General features: G+C 36.8%; 1 protein-coding gene and 1 non-coding gene across 2 annotated transcripts in view; one reads left to right on the top strand and one right to left on the bottom strand.

Moving 5' to 3' along the window:
* Positions 1 to 9,618, top strand: part of calcrl2 (calcitonin receptor-like 2) — a 42,128-nt gene extending 32,510 nt beyond the window's left edge. Inside the window, exons 9-13 of the mRNA XM_056449321.1 lie at positions 3,149 to 3,209; positions 3,307 to 3,370; positions 3,576 to 3,794; positions 7,401 to 7,442; positions 9,194 to 9,618. Of these exons, the coding sequence (XP_056305296.1) occupies positions 3,149 to 3,209; positions 3,307 to 3,370; positions 3,576 to 3,794; positions 7,401 to 7,442; positions 9,194 to 9,460 (653 nt within the window). The 3' untranslated portion in view covers positions 9,461 to 9,618. The remainder of the gene's footprint in view (positions 1 to 3,148; positions 3,210 to 3,306; positions 3,371 to 3,575; positions 3,795 to 7,400; positions 7,443 to 9,193) is intronic.
* Positions 9,619 to 12,067: 2,449 nt separating this feature from the next.
* On the bottom strand, positions 12,068 to 12,139 carry trnaq-uug (transfer RNA glutamine (anticodon UUG)). Its single transcript has one exon. It is a non-coding gene; the product is annotated as a tRNA-Gln (tRNA).
* Positions 12,140 to 20,722: the final 8,583 nt, after the last annotated feature.

Here is a 20,722-nt window from a genome sequence, read left to right as displayed (position 1 = left end):
CAGCTTTTTTATTTTTTAGATGTTTTTCGATATTCATACTCAAGCAATTATGTAAAGTCAAGTGTGTCTATGTATGTTTACACTTATTAAATATAAAATCACTCTCTGACAGTAGATGGCGCTTAATGATGAACAGAAATACTCCAGTGCACAAGGTGGCGCTACACAACTTTACTGTGTTGTCAGAAGCTGCAGATAATAATTTAGTTTCGTCTTTGTGTTTTCAAGAGTTCACACTGAGCTGATGATTGATTATAAAGTGTATTTGGCATGCTGTCCCGGGAGAGAGCCCTGAGCTCAGAATATTCTTGAGCCCGGGGCTCCCTCCCATTTGAAGGGCGAGAGGGGAGTTTGAGCTCAGGTAGGTCTCGAGAACTCCCCTGCTTGTGAATGAGCTGAGATATATCTGATTAAGAGTTGCCTTAAAATGCTATTTTGAGGTAGTCAATTTACTTATGGTGTAAGTCTTTGGACGGTGGGAGGAAACCCGGAGGAAACGAACATGGGGAGAACATGCAAACTCCGCACAGAAATGCTGACCAGCTCGGAGAGGGGATGAGCCAGCAGCGTTCTTGCTGTGAGGCAACAGTGCTAACCACTGGGCCGCCGTGCCGCCCTATCAGAGAAGGGGTGGAAGGGGGATTCTTCAAGATGAAGAGGACTGGAGTAGTGGTTATTTATAGTGTGTCAGTGTTAATCTGATTGGTGCAATATACGGAGCTGATGCAGTACCAGCTGTGTTCAGTCATAAGCACGTGATCCTCTTGAAATTACTTTACAAATAAACCACACTTCAACACTTGAGGCTTCTGACTGCGGGACAATTTTCACTCTCTTTTCATAAGCGATGTTTTCCAAAATTCATAATCAAGTAATTTTCACTGGGGATGAGCAAAGTGAAGGTGTAAGATCACTTTCTGACAGTAGATGGCGCTTAATGTGAAACAGAAATACTCCAGTACACGAGGTGGCGCTGTGCAACTCATCTGTATATCGTCAGGAGCTGCAGATATTAATTAATATTTGTCTGTATGTGTTTTTCGACTCCTAATATAATCTTAAGGCTCATGCACACCGCAGCGATTATGCTTATCAGCAGTGTTTTTCTAGATGTTTTTTGCCATTCATACTTAAGTGATTTTTACTAGCAATGACTCAATCGAACATATAAGATCACTCTCTGACAGTAGATGGCGCTTAATGAGAAACAGAAGTACTCCCATACACAAGGTGGCGCTGAACAACTTTACACTTCTGTGTATCGTCAGGAGCTGCAGATATTAATTTAGCTTTGTCTTTGTGTTTTCGACATTTGAGGCTCCTGTTCACTCACACTTTTCCTCATCGATTTCTAGATGTTTTTCAACATTCATAATCAAGCGATTTTAAGATATTTTTCGACTTTCAAAATTAAGCGGTTTTTCACTGGTGATGAGCAGAATGAAGGTGTAAAATTACAATCTGACAGTAGATGGCGCTTAATGAGAAACAGAAGTACTCCGATACACAAGGTGGTGCTGATCAACTTTACTCCTCTGTGTATCGTCATTAATTTAGTTTTGTCTGTTATATATATTTTTTTCGACTCTTAATATAAACTTCGGGCTTGCGCACACCGGGACAATTATCACTCATGTTTATCTGCAGTGTTTTTTAGGGACCAAGCACTGAAGGTGCTTATAACCCATATAAGCCCATAAAACTCTCTAGCGCCACCACTTGTCCAAATTTGCAATTTTGAAATGCTAATAACTTTTTGATGCCAATGCAGACACCAAATGTCTTTTTCAAACTCGTCGTAGATGGTTAGGTCAATTGTCACCAAAATTGAACCAGGTCATCTTCAGACCATGGTGACAAAAAGTTATCAAAAGAAAGTTGATTAGTGAATTGATTGTGAAATAGTACGCAAACAAATTATTTGAAGTTGTTATAAAATTGAACATGAGGCCGTTTCTCCCCAACACTTTGGGTAATTCTCACCAAACTTGCCTTTAGTTATGATAACTATAGTCTGAGGTGGTCTGCACAGTTTTGGTGCACCGCGACCTAGTGATCAGGGATATGAAGAATTTAGTATTTTTGCAAATATTTCTTGAGCCTTTGGTCCAAAATTCACAGATGACAAAATTCAGAATGACATTCTGAGTCGATTGATATCCAGTTTTTCCATATTTGGTATTTTGCATGTCTGCCATTTTGAATTTTGACCTAAAACGGTATGATTTTCATTATTGGTTATCGGCAGTGGGCTTTTTTAGATGTTTTTTAACATTCATATCTAAGCAAATTTGGCGATGAGCAGAGTGAACGTGTAAAATTACTCTCTGACAGTAGATGGCGCTTAATGAGAAACAGAAATACTCTGGTACACAAGGTGGCGCTGATCAACTTTACTCCTCTCTGTAATGTCAGGAGCTGCAGGTATTAATTTAGTTTTGTGTTTTTGACACTTGAGGCTCCTGTACATGGAACGATTTTCACTCACACCTGTCCGTGATGTTTTTCGACATTCATAATCACTGGCGATAAACAGAGTGAACATGTAAAATCGCTCTCTGACAGTAGATGGCGCTTAATGAGAAACAGAAATACTGTTTCTGAAATGCACAGTTTTACTCTTCTGACACGTCTCCTTACGCTTGTGTATATAGCATGTAAGCTAACTTGTTTATCGTCCACTCCGGCACACAAACACACGTCCAAACATTTGCACAAAACAATTTAATGCTGTGAAAGAAAATTATATGAGATTATATTCACAATTAAATCCTCTTTGCTGTGCAGTATCTGTGTGCTCAGCAAGAGCGTTTGCACATGAGCGCCACCGTGTGGTGTTTTACGGTAACTTCAGCTGCTCAAAACACAAACAAAAGCTCCAATCTCATTGGTCAGCCAGTTTTAACACCGTGTGTCATACCGAAAATACGAGCCAGAGACTTCTATGCCTGCTGTTTTGCACATTTGTGTGCGCACTCACATTAGCGCACTTCGTTTAGTCACGAGGTGTTAATCGTCAGCAATAATCACAGGAAAAAATTGTCCCAATGTGTAGCAGTCTGTAAACTAACAAATAATATTTGTATAAAGATAAATAAATATTGTATACATTTTCATGCATTATATAAGATTATAAGCTCTTCTGCAGGTTTTCCAGTGATCCCCGCTGTCATGCACGCTGTGGCGCGTCTGTTTTACCATAATGACAGGTAAAAATGGTTCATATTTAATTAAGAGATGTGGAGGAGCATCTAATATTTAATTCTACTGTGTGTGTCTGTGTGTGTGTGTGTGTGTGTGAGACAGGTGTTGGGCCAGAAACACAGATCTGCTCTACATCACACACGGCCCAATATACGCCGCCCTGCTGGTGAGAATCTGCTCTTTCATTCAGAAATGATTCCTTCGCAAGAAAAACGACAAGAAATCAAGCGCCACATTTACTGCTAGATAATTTTGCTTGTTTTAAAGTGCCCCTATATGCAAAATTGACTTTTATGCAGGGTTTAACCCAGTAGTAGGACTCGAGACGAACTCTTCTTTGTAGTGTGTTGTATCCGCTTTTCCTCCGTCAGGTGAATCTGTTCTTCCTGCTGAACATCGTGCGTGTTTTGATCACCAAACTGCGAGTGACGCACCGCACCGAGAGCAACGTGTACATGAAGGCGGTGCGGGCCACCATCATCCTGGTGCCGCTGCTGGGGGCGCAGTTCATCCTGGTGCCGCTGGAGCCGAGCGGACGCATCTCACGTGCCATCTACGAGCTCTTCATGAACATATTCGTGCACTTCCAGGTATGCTTACAACATGAACACTAATGAGGTGGTCATGTTGACCGTTTTTACATCTTGTAATTGAATGACTTGTGTGCTGTTAGGTCGTTTTCATCCTCTGTGGGCTGATTTTGAGGCTTAATTTGGCCACAGCTTTCAGCAAATGTGATGATTTATGCTGACAAAACTGATTTTGACTCATATTTTGGGAAAATGTTTTGATTTTTTCATAAACTCATCAATACTCTGGGCAGATTGACTCCCCTTTGGTGATGTTGGTGCTGTTTTTGCCCCATTGACCTCATTACAATCACATTTATTGATTGCACAGTATATAATTGTTTTTTTATAATATTTTATATAATATTAATAAGATATTTAACAAAACCAATAAAGAGAAGGAAAAAAATAGTACAGAATAACTGACAATACCCCCCCCCCCCCCACAGAAAAAAATAAAGAAATAAAGGAGTGATCATCTCTGTTACCAAATTTATATAAATATATATATACACACAACATATGAAACATACTATCACAGTCACCAGCGATCCAGCCTGTGGCAAATCTGCCATTTCAAGAACTACAAGTTTCAGTCATGCACCACACACACACACACACACACACACCGGTTCCTGTTTACGTTTGATTACACTCACACAGCTGAAGCTGCTCAAATACTGATTAGTTACACTATTTATACAGCACACAAACACACAGGGCCCTATTATACACCCGGCGCAATGTGGCGCAAGGCGTGACGCAATTGTTGTTTGCTAGTTTCAGCTCGGCGCAAGAGTCGTTTTGACGTTTTGCACCACGCTGTTTAATTAGCAAATGCATTTGCGCTTATATGTGAGCTCATAGGCGTTCTGGTCTAAAAAATGAGGCATGTTGAGGCGCATTGCTGGTGCGTTGCTATTTTGAGGAACTTAAATAGTCTGTTCAATAGACCAGATCAAAGCTGGTCTAAAGTCCAGCGCAGAGCATGTTAGTTGTGAGCCTCGTTTACACACTGCTTGATACACACAGGATGTACAGCAATACGCAAATATCTTTACAGATGAAAAAGAATTAAAATATTACAAAACATTATTTTCTAGCCTACATAAATATAAACACCTTACTTTCATGCCTTCCTCATCTCGGGGGGCTTTTTCTGTTTATTCATAACAATTTGCTTTTGTATAATGTGATTATTATCAGCGGTATTATTGATTATCTGCATATTTATATTTGTTTTATTAAAAACCTGTCAGGTTTTAGTCCAAATGGGGCACAGCATGTGTGTTTGGATATAACTCTTGACCACACTTCATTATTATTGTTCATTTATTCGTTTGCTGGAAATTAGAACTGAATTTAGAAATTGTTTTGAAACAAATCTTTGCGCTTAATAAGCAAAAGTAATTATGTACAGGCTAATGGATGTCTGTGCGTACAACACGTTTCCCTATCCTCAAAAGTGAAAGTGAAAGTAAATAATGAGGAGGCTCATCTCTCATTCTCGCGCTGCAGATACTGTTTAACTGTTTTATTGCTAGTGAAGCGTTCAGTTTTTACACTTACAAAGTCCACCATGTAAATAGCAAATGCGTTATGGCGCGGCACAACTGACTCTTAAAGGGAATGGGAGATGAGACTCTGATTGGTTTATTCTCAAAACACACCTATAACTCATTAAGAGGATAAGCTCAACCCTGTTAGACCATGCACCACGGCGTAAAATGGATTTTTCCGACCTTAAAATAGTAATGCGTTTGCTCTCTGCGCTTTGGACTTTGCGCATAGATCGTCAAAATAGAGCCCACAGACTTTGCTGAGTCTTGTTATACTGTTTGTAAACATTACCTTGCGTTTTCCTTGCCTTGGTGGTTTTGACGCTCTCTTTGTTTGTTTGTTTGTTTGTATGTTTGTTTGTTTACATTGTATGCTGCTTGCCTTTTGACCATTCGCTTGTGTATTGACCACGACTCTGGATTGCCCTTATACATCTGTGTTAACTGTTGCTTGCCTGACCATTCTCTGCACAATAAAAACCCTGCATTTGGATCCGACTTAAGTTCCCCATGTGGTTTCAGCTGTTTTCTGTGAAGTTTCAAGGTGTAGTTGTTCATTTTGAATGACATAAAGCGACTCGTTCAACCATCTCTGATAGCAGGGAGCCTTTGGAGATTTCCAATTAAGTAAGATCATCTTTTTAGCTGTAATATTGCTGTTGGGTTAACGGAAAGTTGTCCATGATATTGGAATAGGCAAATTGTAGACAGGTTGGCTATTGGTTCCATAAGCACTGGAAAACAATTCAGAAATGTTGGACCAAAACTCATAGAGAACAGGACAAAACCAAAATAAATGTGCCAGAGTCCCTTCTGCCCCACCACATCTGTCACACGTAGGAGATACAGAGGGAAATATTTCACTTAACCTGGTTTTAGAGAAGTGAAGGCGATCAAACTTTACATTGGATTAACTTGAATCCAATGTAAATGGATTCAATAGTAATTGTCTCGGATGGGCAGCACGGTGGTGCAGTGGTTAGCGCTCTCGCCTCACAACAAAAAAGTTGCTGGTTCAAGCCTCGGCTAGGCCAGTTGGCAGTTTGCATGTTCTCCCCGTGTTCCTCCGGGTGCTCCGGTTTCCCCCACAAGTCCAAACACATGCGGTACAGGTGAATTGGGTTAGCTAAATTGTCCGTGGTGTATGTGTGAGAATGGAAGTGCATGGGTGTTTCCCAGTGATAGGTTGCGGCTGGAAAGGCATTCGCTGTGTAAAACATATGCTGGATAAATTGGCGGTTCATTCAGCTGTGGCGACCCCAGATTAATAAAAGGTCTAAGCTGAAAAGAAAGTGAATGAATGAATATGTCTCGAATTTATTGAACCTTGGGCTTCTACCCAGAGCTCATCCGCCACTACTCCCATAGCCCAAGCTGTCTCAATGTGCTTAGTGCATATTGCTGCATCAAAGGCATGAACAAAGCTGGATATCAGATGACTAGTGTCAGGGTTAGAGGATAGTAGATTCTGAATCATATGAATCATGCGTTCTTGATTGTTTCCCTGTTGAGATTAAGAGGTAAAATGTGTTAACACAAGAAAGAAAAACAGAATAGAGACATCATCAGGCTGAGCAAACTTTGACAGAATATACATTTTGGGGTGAATTATTCCTTAAAGGGCCAGCACATTAATAAACATGAGGTCATTAAGACGAGCACATTATACAGTACATGCATCTGTTTATCTGTTGACTGTTTTCTTTCACTTTCACTTGAGATGCAGAACTCACATGTGTTTATGTCTACATTTTTGCAGTTTTGATTCATATAGGTCACTTTTTCAAGGTTAAAAGTTGTTGGACGATAGATCAAGCTCCCATAATGCAGAAATAAACAGGCGAAAATAAAATAAAAACATGGAAAACTTCATTTACAGATATTTTTACAGTGCTCCTTGAAATCTTCTCTTGGCAACAAGCCGAAATAAAATTAAATCTAACTGAAATACAATCAATTTATTTATATTTATTTATATTTAAATAACAGAACAGTTGTAATTGTTTGTGGACAGTAAAAATGCTGCGGTACAGTGTGTGCTATTGAGTGTGTTTATGCCTCTCTGCAGGGTCTCCTGGTGGCTGTAATCTTCTGCTTCTGTAATGGAGAGGTAACACTTCTTATATAACTAATAAACCTCATTAATTAATCTCATTAATCTTCATTAAAGCACTTTTAGATGAGGATAATCCACAGAGGTTGAAAAATATCCTCTACAAAAAGCTGTATGCAGTGCTTAAACTGTGTATATTACTCTGTTTTAGATAAGAACAAGATCCTAAATGCTTAAATTAAGACATATCATAGTGATTTATTGAGTATTTCCATTAAAGACTATTCAAGAATGTCAATTAGTATGCAGTATGCTGTATTTCTTCATTGTTAAACAGCATTTAAAGCAAATGTTTGTTTGCGTATAGAAGATTTTACTTAAAAACTATTTTAAATGCAGTATTATATGTTGAACGTTGGTGCATTGAAAATTTGGTTTCAAATGCTATTTTAAAATAAAAGTCTTGAGTATTCAGTATATACTAAGCAGAAAACATTGCATTAAAAGTTGCATATTGTATCAAATTGTATTAAAGCTGCAAAAAAAAAACGTGCGCTAAAAGGTCCTTGTTATACATTGTTGTAAAAGGCTATTTAAAAATCAACTTAGTATGCAGTATGCACTATAGAATTTACAGAAAAATGTTTCTTGCTTCATATTTTTATTGTTAAACATCATTTGAAAGCAGTATGCAGTACATACTACACATAAGACAATGCACTGTTTATATTTGCGTAGAAAGATTTAGTTTAAAACAATTTTGAAGCCAGTATTATTTACAGAACAGGAAATGTGGCTTGTGATGCCATTTTAAAATAAAAGTCTTGAATATTCAATATATACTAAGCAGAAATCTGTGTGCATTTAATATTGCGTATTGTTTCAAATGAATTGCAGAAATAAGAGCACTAAAGATTTCTTGTTACACTTTGTATTAAAATGTTTTTAAATAAATCGAATTAGTATGCAGTACACATTATGCAAAAACCAGAATACAGTACACTAGTGCATGAAATATTTCTCATTGCATTTTTATTTTAAATGTTATTTTAAAATCAGAAAAATTGATATGCAGTATATACTATACATAAAAATCTGTTCTAGTGTGCTAAACATTTGTTTCATGCTATTTAATAATAGTGTGCTGTGTGCTAAATACATCTTAGTATGCAGTGTGCATTATACAGTGTACTAGCATTTCTTTCTGCGCATACTTTCAATTGCTTTTTTAAGTATGCAGAACAAGACAACTAAAAATTGTTGGGATGTTATATATTATTGTTTAATAATAGTGTCCAGTGCGCAAACTGTTTTTGTATGCAGAATGCAGTATATACTATGGAGAAAACAGCATGCTAATTGTGCTAAACGTTTAAAAACAAGTATGCATTGTAGTATGCAAGTATGTAAGATTTCTTGTTCAAATGTTGTCTGAAGTATGCTGTACATTTTATATTGAAAATTCTAAAACAAAATCTCATTGGATATTATCTTAAGTGTTATTTAATTGTTGTAGGCAGTGTGCTAAATATTTACTAGTATGTAGTGTGCAGTTTATACTATGCAGTAAATACTATACACATGCTATTTAAAGTGCATACTATGCAGTAAACAATATGCTAACAATTCTTATTGCACACCTTCAAATGCTGCTGTACAAAATTGTTGCATATAGCTATTTAACAACAGTATGGTGTGCAAACTATTTCTCAGTAGGCAATATATACTATGCAGAAACAGTATGTTAGTTGTGAAGAAAAGCAATAAAAGCACTATGATAGTATCTGACAGGTGTTTTGGTCCTGTAGGTGCAGTCGGCGCTCCGGCGTAAATTAGCGCAGTATCGCAGTCAGTGGAAGCGGCGGCGTCTGGTGACCACCGACTCTCACTGTAACTACCATACTAACTCCTCCATCACCGAGACCAGCCGCGTCACCATCAACCTCGAACCATGCAACAGCGCAGAGCAGAAAACAAACGCTGACACACACACACTCAACGGACAGAGCAACGGCACACGCTACGACAGACAAGAGTCGGACAACTGCGAAACACTTCAGACGTCTGAGATATAAAAAAAGAAACGCAAAACAACGCAACACACCACACCGTCCCATCACGCACACGTATTTATTAGCTTTGTTGAGAAAATTGTAAATACTACAGTGTTTTATACTATTCTATAGTAAAACACTCAGAATAATCTGTTGTGGGGATTCTATGGTTGCTATGGTAACACCTACTATAGTAATTGATTTATTGTGGTGAGTCTATTGTTGTTATGGTAACACAACTACTATAGTAATTGATCAGTTGTGGTGATTCTACAGCTGCTATGGTAACACAACTACTATAGTAATTGATCAGTTGTGGGGATTCTATAGTTGCTATGGTAACACAACTACTATAGTAATTGATCTTTTGGGATTCTATAGTTACTATGGTAACAACTACTATAGTTATTAATCTGTTGTGGTGAACCTATTGTTGTTATGGTAACAACTACTATAGTAAATGATCTGTTGTGGGGATTCTATAGTTGCTACAGTAACACAACTACTATAGTAATTAATCTGTTGGGATTCTATAGTTGCTATGGTAACACAACTACTATAGTAATTAATCTGTTGGGATTCTATAGTTGCTATGGTAACACAACTACTATAGTAATTAATCTGTTGTGGGGATTCTATAGTTGCTACGGTAACACAACTACTATAGTTATTAATCTGTTGAGGGGATTCTACAGTTGCTATGGTAACACAACTACTTTTTTATATATGCCCAGTACTTGTGTTTTACAGTAGTAAAAACTAAATTATACAACAATATTTATTAATTCATCAGTTCACTATAGATGGCACCAAACAGTCAAGAACAGTGGAGTGACAGATGAGTGTGTATATGAAGAGCTGTGCACTTTACTATAGTATGGTTGTAAAACACTATAGTATTTAGTGTAAATTATTATACAAAGTTTTTCATGTGCATTAATACATGTGTTTTGTTGTCTTTTGTACTTTAAACACTTGTAAACATTGGTCTAGAATGATGGATTTAGTGTAAACTGACCACAGATTTCTATTTCAGTTTGAACTGAAGCAATCGTTGCGTCCTGTTATACACCATGCACTTAAACACTGTGTGAGTTTGGTGTCTTCCCAAATTAAACACTGATATTTTTTATTAACCGGAAATTCAAACCATTTCTCAGTGGATGGCAAATGACATTCAGCAGCTGATGCATAGAAGACAAACTAGTGAAAGTAGTTGCTCCTCATTGATCAGTAGCCCCTCTCTTTCATCATCGCTCCTCCCCTTCATAACCAGCTCCTCCCCTTCACCATTCATTTGTAGCTCCTTCCTTTCTTCAATAGCTCCTGCCCATCATAAGCAGCTCCTTCCCTTAATCGGTAGCTTCTCCCATTTATCAGTAGCTCCTCCCCTTCACCCTTCATCAGCAGCTCCTCTCTTCCCTTCATTACGAGCTCCTCCCATTCACCTCTTTATTGTTAGCTCCTCCTCTTCATCAGTAGCTCCCCTCCATCAAAAGCAGCTACTACCCTTTAACAGTAGCTCTTTCCTTTCATCACCAGCTTCTCCCTTTCATCAGTAGCTTCTCCCCTAATAAATGATATTCATTAAATGTCCTGTGCGGTTAAGTGACATTACAATGCATTTAATTGTTTATAAGAACCCCGGTCATGCTGATTTGCTATTGAAGAGCTGATTCCACAGAGCAATAATGAAGTTAGCATCAGAGTATTTTGGGAATGATCATTTTGGATATGCTAATGAATGCCATATAGCAATGCAGGTGTACTGTACACATCCTTCAGCGATCGCTGGAAAATTTGCGCAGGAAATTAATAACCTGCCTTTTTGTTTGTATAAAGATGTGATGTTGTATATATTCTGTTATGTAAGCACTTGTATATGTCATGCTTTGTAAGCCCTTTGATGGGAGTTTTTCTTATTGTGTGTTAAAGCATGTAATCAATGTCATGTCACTTTTGCTGATAAGAACAAAGCATTCCATTTTGACTTAATATTTTAATATCACTACATTTGTGTAACAAACATATTGAAACTCAATAAAATACTTGCATTAAAACAAAACAATATTTGTCTGTAGTTATTTTTAGGTGGCTAAATTAACCTTTCTAAAGCAGTGCACAGTGTTCCTGATAACCCAACAGAGCCAATACAGAATGTTCTCCTCTGCAGGTGTATTTTTAGGTTTCATTTATATAACCACATTTATTTTCCACCAATACTCAGCGTCTCTGCAGCGTTTATTCATTTCATCTTATTGTAGCTCTTCTCCAGGAGGAATTTTTCATTTAATTACCTGAAAAGTGCAGATGTTCATAGTGAATAAGTCAGACTACGCAAATAGAGAGACAAAAACAACCTTTTCCTTCCACTAATTTAATTTGCTCTTTGATTAATTGATGTTTCTCCGTGCTTCTGTTTATTTTCTTCAATGCAGTCAGCTTGGTATTTATTACAGTGCATTGCAGACATAGTTTGCATTGCTTTCCCACTTCCTGACAATTCATCATTATATTTTAATACTTCATTTATGGGTTTTTATGAAACAACCACATCGGAGGTGTTATTTAGCGCTATTAGTTGTGTGTATTTTTATAATTCTCGGTTGTAATCATCGGAAAAGGACGAGGTCCCACCGAGATTTGAACTCGGATCGCTGGATTCAAAGTCCAGAGTGCTAACCATTACACCATGGGACCGGCGTGTCTAGCAGGCGAAAATACCGCTTTTAGGAAACAGATAGTCACGACACTCTGGATAACAGCCTTCTGTTGTTCGGTAAAGAACTCCTATTAGTACAGTGTTTTAAAGTTTTAACAATGTTTTAAAGTTTGTTCATCCCCTCAGCTGTAAAGAGTTTACATTTAAGGTAGATTTGTTTGTATTGTAATGTGATTCATTGTATTATGCGTGACATGGCTGTAGATGCTGCCTTGAAAGACTAACTAGCGTTTACACTTAATTCGTAATTTTTTACTTGTCAGTATTAATTATTTATTACATAACTAACTTATTAAAATGGATTTTGTTATATAGTTGTAATTAAAAAATATATTTCAGCAGCTGTTGTGTAATGTACTACGGCTCTGCTTCAGAAAACAGCTTGCTAATCTACACATTCGCTAACTATTATAAATTATTATACATGTATATTTTTTTATTATACAGTGGTAATTAGAGATATTTTAGCAGCTGTTGTGTAAATATAGCTATGGCTTCAGAAAACAGCTTGCTAATCACCACACAAGTGTTATCTTCACAACACTCAATTCGCCATTTTAAACACGTCAATGTGAGTATTTATTATACATTAAACATTATATTTTTATGATCTAGTTAAAGAATGTTTCAGCAGCTGTTGTGTAAATATTATACAACACAGAATACATCTTGCTAATCACCACAGGGTGGTTTTCTCTTCATAACACTCATTTAAACACCTCAACTATTTATAATAACTTATTAAACATGTACATTTTTATTATAGGTTGGTAATATAAGATATTTCAGCAGCTGTTGTGTAAATATACTCTGCTTCAGATAAGTTAGCTTGCTAATCACCACAGTACTTTCCCTTCATAACGTTCAATTCGCCATTTTAATCACGTCAATAACTATTTATTATAACTTATTAAACATGTATATTTTATGTAGTTTTGAGAATATTTCAGCAGCTGTTCTGCTTCAGGAAACATAAGTTAGCTTGCTAATCACCATACAATATTGTTTTCTCTTCATGTGCTTCAAATTCATATAAACACACACAATCATAATTTAAAAAGCCTTGATATCCCATATGAAATATAGTATATGAATGTTGTTGTGTTACCATAGCAACTGTAGAATCACCACAACAGATGAATTTTAGTATAGTATGGCTCAAAAGCACTGCAATATTTACAGGTACTAGTATTAGTTTTCATGCTGTTATCATATTTTTTCATACTATTGAAAGCTTACATCGTTATTACAGATATGACTATTTCATTTTGAACCCACAATGCAGATGTGGTTTTAGTGTTTTTAGGTTCACAAGAGCTCCATCAGCTTCAGCACAATGTGCCTTTATTTATATAATTCATAAAGTGCCAAAGATTCTTCAATAATTCATATTAAACACTTTCTTCATCTGAGGTGAAAAGACATGCTTAAGAAAGTGTAAACGACTGACATGTTTAATTCATGGACAGCACAAAAATATGCTCTGCTCTCATCAAGTTACAAAAAAACTTTTACTATAGTAGTTGTTACAGTAGCAACTATATAATCACCGCAAAGGATTAATTACAATAATTGTTGCGTTACCATAGCAACTATAGAATCAACACAACTGATTAATTACTTTAGTTGTTGTTACCATAGCAACTATAAAATCACAACAACAGTTTAATTACTATAGTAATTGTTACCATAGCAACTATAGAATCAGCACAACAGAACTTTTACTATAGTTGTTGTTACCATAGCAACTAATGAATCACCACAAGCGATTAATTACCTTAGTTGTTGTTACCATAGCAACTATAAAATTACAACAACAGTTTAATTACTATAGTTGTTGTTACCATAGCAACTATAGAATCATCACAACGGATCTTTTACTATAGTTGTTGTTACCATAGCAACTATAGAATCACCACAAGCGATTAATTACTTTAGTTGTTGTTACCATAGCAACTATAGAATCACAACAGTTTAATAACTAGTTGTTGTTACCATAGCAACTATAGAATCATCACAACAGATCAATTACTAAAGTTGTTGTTACCATAGCAACTATAAAATCACCACAACTGATTAATTACTTTAGTTGTTGTGTTACCATAACAACTATAGAAAAACCACAACAGGTCAATTACTATAGTTGTTGTTACCATAGCAACTATAGAATCATCACAACCAATTAATTACTTTAGTTGTTATGTTACCATAGCAACTATAAAATCACCAAAACAGGTCAATTACTACAGTTGTTGTTGCCATAGCAACTATAGAGTCCACACAACAGATCAATTACTATAATCTCGTTGCCATAGCAACTATAGAATCACCACAACAGATTAATTACTACAATTGCTGTGTTACCCTAGCAGCTATAGGATTAATATAGCAGATTTAAGTATACTATCGCATGGGTCAAAAACACTATAGTATTTACTATAAATTACTACAGTATGTGGGTATGTGAAAACATTTAAAGAATGTCTTATATATAAATAAACATCTATTACATTACTGCAGGAATGTGTGTTCATTTCCAGAGTGGATTGAAGGGATTATAATGTCAACAGGATTATAATCAGATTCCAAAAATCAAGTACTTTAATTAGAGTAAACTACTTTTTAAACTACTCATAATCAGACAACAGTTACTTTATTATGGATTACATTATTACACACAATTGCAAATAGTAACTGTCTATTGTTGCTCTTTAAACAGAAGCTGTTGAGGCAGTTGTTGTCAATAATAAATGAGTATATTGTTTTATTTCAATCTGTCAAAACTGCACATTATATATCCTGCTTCAATATGTGTGACATCAAATAAGGGTTGGTGCAAAAGTCATCTAAATGTAATCAGTAATTGATTACAATTGATTAAACAAACATAAATTAAAACAAACCTGCAAGAAGAGCTTATTTCAACGCTACAGACTGAAAAATAAGTCCAAACAAAAATGGATGAATACATAATTAAACACATTTAATAAATTTAATAATAAATTAATATAAAAATGCATTTAAAACAAACAAATTAATAAAATATAAATGAGAAATACATGCAGAAAATAATAATACATTCAAAGAATTAGAAAATACAATATTACAAAATTTTCTATTGTTAGATTTATTCAAACTCCACAAAGAAACACCAACTGACCCAGCCGGGACTCGAACCTGCATCCTTTTTGCTGCGAGGCCACAGTGCTAACCACTAAACCACCCTAGATTTATTTATTTATTTATCCATCTATCCTGATTATTTATACATGTATGTTTATATTGATGCATTCATGAATTTATTTGACATTACATTATTTTATTTGTCAAGGCTAGTGGAAACCTGTCGTGTGCTGTTGTTCTTTCTACATGCCATTGCTGTTATCAGCTGTTTCAGTTCTAAAGGGGAACTCTGGAGTCATCTGAAGTGGATGTGCTGTTTGTGCTGGTTTGTTTTCATGGTTGGTGTAATTCTGCGTGTTTTGTCGAAATGTTTTCTCGGTTATCTTTTAATTTATTGATGTCATCTGTGACTCGGGGCCGGAAGTTCATCAATTACTGAGCGGCGTCCAAATATGGTTGTTGCTAGAAGGGATACAGCTGCGGTGGGATAGGTAGAGTTATCTATACTGAAGTCAGTGTGCAGTGGCTCCCATCACCACTAGATGACGGAATAAAGCAGAAGATGGACTAAAGTCAAATCTCAGTGTCATTTCTGTACGGTTTGTGCTATAAGTATTTGTCTGTTTTATATGCTTTGTAATTGCTTTGTTGTTAATGCAATTTTAAAAAGCCATGGTTTATTCTGAGGGTGATATATTATATGTACGTGACCCTGGACCACAAAATACGTCATAAGTGTCTAATTTGAAAGAGATTTATACAAGCTAAATGATAGTAATGCTTCATGACGATACTTAGTTTTAGAATACAAATTTATTACATCTTTTATTATTAGGGGAAAAAGGAATCCGTTAACGTTTTAAATAGGGGTGTCACGGTGGCGCAGTGGGTAGCACAATCGCTTCACAGCAAGAAGGTCTCTGGTTCGAGCCTCGGCTGGGTCAGTTGGTGTTTCTGTGTGGAGTTTACATGTTCTCCCTGTGTTGACGTGGGTTTCCTCCGGGTGCTCTGGTTTCCGAACACATGTGCTATAGAGCAGTGTTTCCCAACCCTGTTTCTGGAGGCACACCAACAGTTCATGTTTTGGATGTCTCCCTCATCTGACCCATTAACTTCAGGTTTTGGAGTCTCTTCTAATGTTCTGATGAGTTGATTCAGGTGTGTTTGATTAGGGAGAGGATGAAAATGTGTACTGTTGGCGTGCCTTCAGGAACAGGGTTGGGAAACTCTGCTATAGAGTAACTAAATTGGACGTAGTGTATGAGTGTGTGCGTGTGTGTGAATGAGTGTGAATGGGTGTTTCCCAGTACTGGGTTGCATAAAACAGATGCTGGAATAGTTGGCGGTTCATTCCGCTGTGGCGACCCCTAATAAATAAAGGACTAAGCTGAAGGAAAATGAATGAATGGTTGAGATGATATTTTGAGCACTGAACTAGAAATATTAAATGTAATAATGTTGAAAATATTAATAATAATAATACAAAAAAGGGAAGCAGACTGCTTTTTAATAATAATTAGTTGTAAAATTATCTTAAATGATGCTCCTTTTTGCAGTAATAACAACAATAACAAAAAAAATCCTTCAAATTGTGAAAGCGATGTGTTTCTGACTGTTTACTGATAAAACCGAGCCTGCATTTTCTGTTATTTCCCAACTTCCTGCCTTGCTAAAGTACACAAACATCCATCTGAATTAAAGTAATGGCTTTTTAAAATAAACCAAAATAATGACCCAAATGAAAAGCACTGCAGGAACATTAGTAAAAGCCCTCACATTGCTCCCTTTCGCCTTAAAACTGTCCTAAAACATATAATCTACAGTAAAACATTATTATAAATGGACATTTTTAACATAGCTCTAAACAAATGAATGTAACTCAATATTGGTGGACATTTTCACCCAAAGCAACTTATTATAATGCATTAAACTGTACATAAGCAGTAGCTCGTAGGACTCCTCTGTAATATTGCAGCTGTTTTGAAGTCGTTATTTATGTTGTCATTCGCTGTTAATCTGCTCCTCTGGGACAAAACAAACTTATATAACACAATGAGCTCAAACTGCACTGCTAACACACATCTGAGCAGGTGAATGAAGGCTCTGCGTATACACACTTTATTCATCAGGGGTCACCACAGCAGAATGAACTACCAACTATTCCAGCATATGTTTTACACAGCGGATGCCCTTCCAGCTGCAACCCAGTACTGGGAAACACCCATACACATTCTTTCACACGCACACACACTCATACACTACAGCCAATTTAGTTCATCAATTCCCCTATACCGCATGTGTTTGGACTGAAACCAGAGCACCCTCAACCTGTGGTCTGTATGGGTCCTAATGAGATGTTAAACCGAGCTCCTGACTCTCTGTGCTCATTAATAATCCCAGGATGTCCTTGGTAAAAGAGAAGGGGTTTAACCCCAGCATCCTGGCCAAATCTGCCCACTGGCCTCTGTCCATCATGGACTCCTAATCATCCCCATATCATAACTGGCTGCATCACTCTGTCTCCTCTCCACCAATCAGCTGGTGTGCGGTCTGGCGCAACATGGCTGCTGTCGCCTCATCCAGGTGGATGCTGCACACTGGTGCTGGATGAGGAGATTCCCCCCAATGTGTAAAGCGCTTTGAGTGTCCAGAAACGCGCGATATTAATGTGAGGAATTATTATATTATTATTATTACACTAAAAATCAAATCAAGCCTAGATAAAAAAAAACTATGCAAAAGTTACGTAACGGACTACTTTCAATAAAAGTAACAGAGTAAATAAATGTCTCTTTGTTTCTGATTCCTGTAATCTGCGGCTGACTTTTTGAAAAAGTAAAAGATGTGTTAGTTCACTAATCACTGGAGAAAAGTAATCTGATTATTTAAGTCACCTTACTCATAATGCAATGCTCAAACACTAGTTATCATGCTACACACACGCACGCACGCACGCACGCACACACACACACACACATATACTCTTCAGTGGTGTTTAACTCTTGTGTCTCTGTAATCCGGCGGTGTCTAATGTTAGAGCAGATCCTCGTTACAGTTAATCTCCACATTCACCTCATTACTGTTTCCTGCAGATGATGGATTCACCACACACACACACACTCATTCACACACACAGATCAGATTACTGTTCACCCTACAGGGTTAAACCAGCTGATTTACACACACTAAAACAAATATATCCATCTATCCATCATCTATCCATCATCTGTCCATTCATCTGTCCATCTATCTATCTATCTATCTATCTATCTATCTATCTATCTATCTATCTATCTATCTATCTATCTATCTATCTATCTATCTATCTATCTATCTATCTATCTATCTATCTATCTATCCATCTATCTATCCATCCATCCATCCATCCATCCATCCATCCATCCATCCATCCATCCATCCATCCATCCATCCATCCATCCATCCATCCATCCATCCATCCATCCATCCATCCATCCATCCATCCATCCATCCATCCATCTATCTATCTATCTATCTATCTATCTATCTATCTATCCGTCTTTCCACCCATAGTTCATTCATCCATCCATTAATTTCTCTCAATCTAGCAATCTGTTTGTCCATCCACCCACTCTTCATTCATTCATCTATCCATCAATCCACCCACCCATCTGTCAGTCCATCCATCATTCCAACCATCCCACCAATGTTCATCCATCCATTATTCATCATCCCTCCATTGTTCATCTATCCATCCAACCCCACCATTGTTCATTTATCTATCCATCCATCTATCCATCCATCATTCATTTATCCACCCATTCATCCCTCAATTGTTCACTTAATTGTCCATTCCTCCCTCCATCCCTACATTGTTCATCTATCCATCATTCATGTATTCATCTATCCATCCATCCATCCCTCCATTGTTCATCTATCTATCCATCCATCCATCATTCATTTATTAATCTATTAATCCCTCTATTGTTTATTTAATTATCTATATATCATTCATCCATCCCTCCAGTATTCATCTATCTATCCATCCCTCTATTGTTCATTTTTCTGTGCATCCATCAATCCATCCCTCCATTTTTCATCCATCCCTTCATTATTTATCTATCCATCCATGTCTTCATTGTTTATTTATCCATCCATCCATCCATCCATCCATCCATCCATCCATCCTTCCATTGTCCATCTACCTATCAATCATCCCTCCATTCTTCATCCATCCATTCATCCCTCCATTGTTCATCCATCCCTCTATCCCTCCATTGTCCATCTATCCATCATGGTTTTAAATCTATTATTATCATCTTTTTACATTATTCAGGTAAATTATTTAGTAAATAATTAAAATTATTGCATTTGAATAATTGTATTTGTTATTGCACCAGTTATGAGGTTTAATTAGTGTTTGTTTGTGTGCAAATGCAACGCATAAATGCTCTTCTACAGAACCCAGACCTGACGACAGCCCTACAGAGGGTCATCATTAGCAAACCAATGAACGGTTGACTGCGGGGTTAATCTACATCTGCAGTTACATAAGAAAAACACACACAGTCTCACAAAAACAGCAGACAGGTCGAAGTCTGAGGCTCTCGCAGTGCTTCTGATGGTCTTTGAGACACAAACAGGCCGACGCAGTAAAACATTGACTCCGTTTTGGAGCTGCAGAGAAAATACTGTACAGCATAGACTAAGAGGATTCTAGATGTGGAGTTTTAGATGAAGCAGCGACAGGAGCGACATAGACTGACAGAAGCATGAACACACACTCACACTGAAGCACACATGCACACCTGACCAGCACTGACAACACACACACTGCTGCTTCACATCTGTCACTATGATGATGTAGCTCCGCCCTCTTCTGAAAAGAACACAATCTCATTTGCATTTAAAGCGACAGTCACCAAAACGCCAGGATCAGAATATCTGAAGGTTTTCACTGCCAATAGAAAAAAATGAGAATATAACCGTACCTGCATGTTTGTGGACATCATTATTGAGGCATTTATACAGTGAGTATTGCATTTGGACAGCACATTTGAGCTCTTAAGTGGCTGTTTAAAATACTTTGAATGTTTTATATTTTGATACAGACATTCAGTGTCATCCTGCAACTGTTCTGCAGCATATCAAATGTCCCAAACACTATTTTTAGCTGTCCAAAATGCGAAAAAAAAATTGTTTTTACTCTCTGATAATCAAAACATTTTCAAAAAAAATTCTATGTTAAATATGCATTAAAAAACAGTCAGGAAAAAGTGTTTTATGTCAATTTAGACCACGAGTCCACATATATGAACATCATTTATCTCTACAAGTGCATCATATCAACAGATGATCCTTAGGTTTTTATTCTAATTAGTTTCCAATACGCCCAAATAGCAAAGAGAAATAAAAAATGCATGTAAATAAACACCTCAAGCCTTAAGAGCTTAAATAAT

This window comes from Danio aesculapii, chromosome 23 (genome assembly GCF_903798145.1).
Source record: "Danio aesculapii chromosome 23, fDanAes4.1, whole genome shotgun sequence".
In the NCBI taxonomy this organism is placed as follows: domain Eukaryota; kingdom Metazoa; phylum Chordata; class Actinopteri; order Cypriniformes; family Danionidae; genus Danio; species Danio aesculapii.
The sequence above is the reverse complement of the archived record's forward strand: the minus strand, read 5'-3'. Positions and strand labels throughout refer to the sequence as shown.